The 6,421-nt window shown below is 40.2% G+C and overlaps 1 protein-coding gene across 1 annotated transcript in view; it reads left to right on the forward strand.

Moving 5' to 3' along the window:
• The window catches only part of LOC101988935 (ubiquitin carboxyl-terminal hydrolase 45), a 25,415-nt gene that overhangs the window by 4,014 nt on the left and 14,980 nt on the right, over positions 1–6,421 (forward strand). The window contains exon 2 of the mRNA XM_026786819.1: positions 2,096–2,177. Within this exon, the coding sequence (XP_026642620.1) occupies positions 2,151–2,177 (27 nt within the window). The 5' untranslated portion in view covers positions 2,096–2,150. The remainder of the gene's footprint in view (positions 1–2,095; positions 2,178–6,421) is intronic.

Below are 6,421 nucleotides of genomic sequence, written 5' to 3' on the forward strand. Positions count from 1 at the left end.
GGAGTTCTCTCAGTCCTGTTGAACAAGTTTATTACAGCTCCCAGTGAGAATCTGAGTGGGAAAAGCCACGTCACCCATTATGTAGGTTATTCCTGGTTTCCTGGGGATCTGCAGCTGTTTTGAATATGTTATCATTTGAATAAGTCAGTGGTTAACTACCACATCATATTATACCTATTTTATAAAAAGAGAAATTAAGAAATTTATAGTTAAAATTTGGAGACATTAACATTCCCATGAGCTAAAATTTGATCATACTTTCTTACAGCTTTATAGCTTTTTTTTCTGCAGAAGTATGTTTATTATCTGATGATAGTCACACATCATTGCAAATTAAATTTTTCCATGCATTGTTTTTCTCCGTCATACAGTATCATAAAAACTCAGGAAGTATATGCTGCTCTTATTCTGCCATTTGAGGGCCATAGCTAGTTTGACAAGATTGACATGTCATGTCTGTGGATGTACTTAGCCTCACAAGCGGATCAGCCGTGCTGGTTGGTTACGGTGAGGTTGCAGACGGGAGCGGCATTGTCTTGCCTGGGAAGGAGCAGATGCTAAGTGTGCTGTGGTGCACACGTGCCGCTGCCTGGGCTTTCTTGATGGAAGAAAGGCTGCAGCGTTATGTCTGCCACCAGATCGTGGAGAAATGACTTACAACTACTGACCTCTCATACTGTCTCTGGAAAGGGTTTGCTTGTGACTCTAAGGTTGAGGAATATACTACTGTAAATTGAATACAGTGCTGAAGGGAACATGTGGTCACATCATACATATTTGTGTATGTACAGAATTTATAATTACATTTACTATAAGAAGTTCCTTTATGGGCAGCCTTTTCACCTTCAGATCATGTTTTCTTTGTTTTTGTTCCCTTCTAATTTGAGCTTTCACTAAGATTTAGACTTATTTTAAAGATACCTCATTTTAATCCAGTGTTGATTAAAGGCAGTATGTTGATTTAATCCAGTATGTTAAAGGCAGAAGTCTCAGCTGCACTCTATCACATGTGTGTGTAAGCAGCTCCATCCCTGGCTTTCCCTTTACTACTAACGTGAACATTTAGGTGATTTTGTGTGTGTGTGTGTGTGTGTGTGTGTGTGTGTGTGCGCGCGCGTGCGCGCGCATGTGTGTATGCACACGTGCGTCTTATGATTTTATTATAGATGTATAGGTGGGAGCGTAAGGGGAGAGAGCCGTGCTGACAGAATGAAGCCTGGAATCAGCAGTGCTAGCCAGGTGGCCTTTTCATGCCCCCAGTACTGTAGCTTGAATGTAGGGCCTTGTGTTTGTCAGGCAAGCACTCTACCAAGTGAGTTACTTCCTCAGCTCTCTCAAGTCAGGCTTTAGACCTTTACTATACTTCATAGAATTGGAATCTTTTAAAAATGAATTCTATGCCTTTAAAACAGGTTTGGTGATAATCTGAAATCTTTAGGCTTTTATTCTTTCTTTTCCTCCTTCTGGCATGGTAGATGATTTTCTGCCTCTCCTATAATTAATTTTAAAAATTGTATTTTCCTAGAAAATTACCTACTATATTTTTTTCAAATGTAATTATATTAGAAAGTATTCTCTTGGGGTTATTTAAATTTTATTTAACTTTCTTAGTGACTTATTTAAGTATGATATTAAACTTCCCTTTATTGTATTAAGATTAGCTAGTACTTTTACTTATCCTATACTGAAGGAATTAGCTTTGGTTTCATGTATTATTTCTTTCCAGTTTCAGTTTTCATTTCCTTTGAAGCTTTTATTATTACTTTTATTATTATTTTCACTTTATTTAAATATTTAAGGTATGAAATTTCTATCATCTCCAGCTAGAGGGTTTGTTTTTTTTGTGAAGTTTTATAACTGAAAGATAGAATACACTTCATGTTTCTAAATGTGTATAACGTAGGGAAATCTCAATCTCACAGAAATCTTTCAAAACAAATAAAACTTTGTATCCCAACAGTAAGTACCTATTTAAGATTCAAATATCTTATTTTCATGGTAGGAACCCTAGTGTATCTTGCTATTTGAAAGTCCTTTTTATTGAGAATGAGATCTTCATTGACCACCACTAGGTTCTCTTATCTTTGTTTTACAGAGGATACAAGCAAGCATTCTAAAAGCATTTAACAACCCAACTACTAAGACTGCTGATGATGAAACTAGAAAAAAAGTCAAAGGTATGTCGACTCTGTTAAAGGTACCTTGCAGATAGCCAGGCAGCGCTGGTGCATGCCTTTAGTACCAGCACTCAGGAGGCAGAGGCAGGCCGATCTCTGTGAGTTCAAGGCTAGTCTGGTCTACAGAGCAAGTTCTAGGACAGGTTCCAAAAGTTACAGAGAAACCCTGTCCCAAAAAAACAAAAAGAAAAGTGCGTTATAAAGCAATATAATGAAGGTTTCATCATCCCAGAAGACTCAAGGAACATTGCAGAGGGCAGCATCTAAGAGCTGAGGGGGCAGGGAAGGGGAGCGTTGGAGAACACTTTCCTCTGGACGTGGCCTACCCTGCACCCCGGAACTCTCAGCAGCTGTGATTCCCCAGTCCCTGAAAAACGTGCTGTGAAGAGTGGAAGGATCAGAAAGCTCACGCTTCCCCGAGAGGAGAAATGCTGCTCGTGGTTGCTAGAGGGAGACTCTTTTTCAGAGTCTAGCCTCTGGTAAGATGCCATGCATCTGTAAATGCCAGTCTGTACGCATGCTTCTGCAGGGATGAGTAAAAGGGGATCAGTGGGAATGGGGGTCACAAAAGACAGTGGTTCCCCCTTTTCCAGAACCTAATGCTAGCCAGTAGTTCAAAGGCAAGGCCCCATGAACGCCTTGATTTGTTGATAATGCTGGTCCTGTGTGGTCCTGCTGTAATAACTACAGTTGGTGTGAATTGATGATTACGGTAGTTGCATCCTATCTAGGAAAGAGCATTCTTTGCCCTTTGCCCTTCTTCTGGCTCTTACATACTTCCTGCCCCTCTTCCGCAGTGTTCCGGGCCTTAGAGAGAATGACTGCTGCAGGTGACTTGTTTGGGGATGGGCCCACACTAGATCTGTTCTCCGCATCCTGGGGCAATCATGAGTGTGCACTCACCACTATTCATTTAGGGAGGGCTTCTCTGATTTAGGCTGGGAGACACTTGTCTGAAGAACGCAGTTTGCTGCTCTGTCTAGTTCACTACCAGAAACATTTCCCCATTTGAGTCTACATCCCTGTACCTACATTGTTCACCTACATCGATGCTTTCAGTATCAGCCATTGCTTTGCCACCTCTGTAGAGAGGCTATTGAGTTCAGTTCAGAGGGCAGTTCCATTACCTTGTTTTAAGTAGACAAAACGACTCTGTGCTTTAAAGACATTGAAGATTCATTGTTTATTTAAGAGACTACAAATAGCAGCACATCCTGCCTGCTCCAGCGTTTGCTATATGCTTGTCAATGTCAGCCACGCCAGTGATTTCTAGACATGCAGTTTGAGTGTGTATCCTGTCACCAATTCCTACTGTAGTATGTTCTGCTTTGGAATACTATATTAGTATGATATCATCGTTATAAAGGACACTTACCTCTGAGTTTTATTTTGTAGCATTAAACTGTTTGTAATACATGACTATAATTGATAAGTAAGTGCTCTAATGTTCTATTGTAGTTACAGGTTTAAGACTTACTTTCTCAGCCAGGTGTAGTGGCACATGCCTTTAATCCCAGCACTTGGGAGGCAGAGGCAGGTGAATCTCTCTGAGTTTAAGCCTAGCCTGGTCTACATAGTAAGTTCCAGAACAGCCAGAGCTACATAGTGATTCCCTATCTCGGAAGTGGGGGCATCTGGAGGATATAATGTCTCCAGTGTGTGCCTTGTTGCTGTGTGCTGTGATGCTGCCATCTAGTGCATGTTGGCCGCAGCAGCCCTGGTTCCTTTCCATCTGCCAGTTCTCTTTAATCCCTTGTTCGATTTTTCTTAATGACACATTGTATTTCTTAATAGTTTCTATAAAAAAATGTCTTTTGGTGTTAAAGTATATCTTCTCTGTTATTAAGTGCTTTGAATGATGCTTTTAATAATTTTCAACACTTTCTCTGAAGGTAGAGGCTTGCACAGGATAGGAGTTTGAAAGCAAGATGAACAGTTTTGTTAATATACTTTATGTCTCCGAAAACTTTAAACATCTGTCCAAGCAGAAAGATTAGCACAATGCCTCTTCTTGTGTGTGTGTCACCTAACTTAGCTACATCCATAGCATATTGTTTGGTCAGTTTCCTCCAATACCTGTCTATTTTAAAGTAAACCATTAGCACAGTTTCTTTTGATCTGTAAGGACTTCATAAACACAATAATTTCAGCTTTTAAAAGCAATCACCAGGCACATGTATGTACATGTTCACGTGAGTTATTAATTGCCATGGTCACTTCTCACACTGTGCTTCACATACCTGTTTCTTACATCCCCTTTTCATAGTCATGGCTCTGGAATCTTTAGCCTCAAAAACTGTTATTTTCCCTAGTCTGTCTACCTCTACACTAGGAACAGAGGCATCAAAAAAGCTTAGTGGGAGCAGCTGGGGTGTGATATAAGTTAGTAGTTATTGCTTGCTGCAAGGAGCCGCTTGTTCGTCATGGCCACTCAGAACCGAAATAATCACACGGAAACTGTATTATTTAAATCAGTGCTTGCCCCATTAGCTCTAGCTTCTTATTGGCTAATTCTTACATCTTAGTTTAACCCATTTCTATTAATCTGTGTATCGCCATGAGGTTGTGGCCTACCAGCAAAGTTTGAGCACGTCTGTCTCCAGCTGCAGCTCCATGCCATCTCTCTGACTCTGCCTTCTTTCTCCCAGCATTCATCTTAGTTTCCCCCACCTAGCTCTGTTCCCCTATAGCTCTGCTATAGGCCCAAATCAGTTCCTTTATCATTAATGATAATCCCAGCATACAGAGGGAAATCCCACATCAATTGCTCCACTTATTTTACCTCTTAAAAATAGTTTGGGCTGACAAGATGACTTAGCAAATAAAGCGTGTGCTGCCAACCCTGATGACATGAGTTCAGTCCCTGGAACCTGCATGAGGTTTATTCTTACAGATCATGGTACTTAATAAATATTTCCTTTACAAAATTATAAAGGAGAAAGATGCAGCATAATATAATAAATACATTATTGGATATAATATGGAAGCTATATTTTATCCAGATAACTTTTGAATAAACAAATAATGGCATGTAACTGTTGGATTAGTGTTTTGTGAATTTTTTAATTAAAAAGTGGGTGCTCTTTACAGCCTATGGAAAAGAAGGCGTGAAGATGAACTTCATAGATCGGATCTTTATTGGTGAATTAACAAGCACAGTCATGTGTGAAGAATGTGCAAATGTATGTACCTAGAGTTCACTTCATGGGCTACACCCCAATCACATTGTTTCTGTTGTGTTTTATTTCTCCAGTATCACAGTGATTATTGATAGCTGTTTGATAAACTGATAGACTTATTTTCAGTAACAATTACTTCTCAATAACAATTCAGATTCCCAACCTCACTTCACAGACAACTAAAGCTACTTCAGGGACATTAGTGGTGTCCTAGAAGTGACAGTGTTATGTAAGTGAACTGCTTTTCTTTATTAAGACTCAAGTGCTTGCTCAAGCTCAAATGCTAAAGCTTCTAGCACACAAGACCTGTTATTGAGGAAAGCAGAAATGCCTGTGATGGCAGCAGCCAGCACAGTTAACTTCCCTGTAGCGATCAGATAGGTAAAGAGCACAGACTTACAACAGCAAGTGGTAATGGCAGCAAAGAGGTGTTCTTCTACGTGCAGTGTTGAAAGTCATTAAAGAGACCTGTGACAGGTGGCTACTAGTAATTCTTGTAAAATACTAAAAAGTAACTTCTAAAAAGTAAGCCCCTTTTTAAGTTTTTCTACATAAACGTGTTTGTTTTTATGATTTCATTTTTCCTCTTGACTTACCCGAGTCTATTCTTACTTCACTTCCTTTGACTTCCCTCCCAGTTTTGCTGTGTATATGGAGCCCAGGCTAGCTTTGAACTGGAGTTCTCCCCTATCGGCCTCGCAGGCGGTAAGACTGCAGGTGTATGCCACCATGCCTGATAAGTCAGCCAGCCCCTCAATATGATCGGATATATGACCTTCTAGTTTAGGTTGAGGAGAGAAAGACATTTCTGTGCAAACGAGTAACAGTCACAGTGTGGTGCCCTAAATTGTGGTGGTTAAGAAGACTGTCACACTTGATTTAGTTTGTGTGTGTACTCTTGACTCAATCTTTGAATTTAGTATTAATTCTTATTTTAATACTGTCTATAAGAACATAAAACATGCCGGGCGGTGTTGGTACACTCCTTTAATCCCAGCACTCGGGAGGCAGAGGCAGGCAGATCTCTGTGAGTTCGAGACCAGCCTGGTCTACAGAGCTAGTTCC

The sequence above is a fragment of the Microtus ochrogaster genome, linkage group LG5, assembly GCF_000317375.1.
Source record: "Microtus ochrogaster isolate Prairie Vole_2 linkage group LG5, MicOch1.0, whole genome shotgun sequence".
Lineage (NCBI taxonomy): Eukaryota > Metazoa > Chordata > Mammalia > Rodentia > Cricetidae > Microtus > Microtus ochrogaster.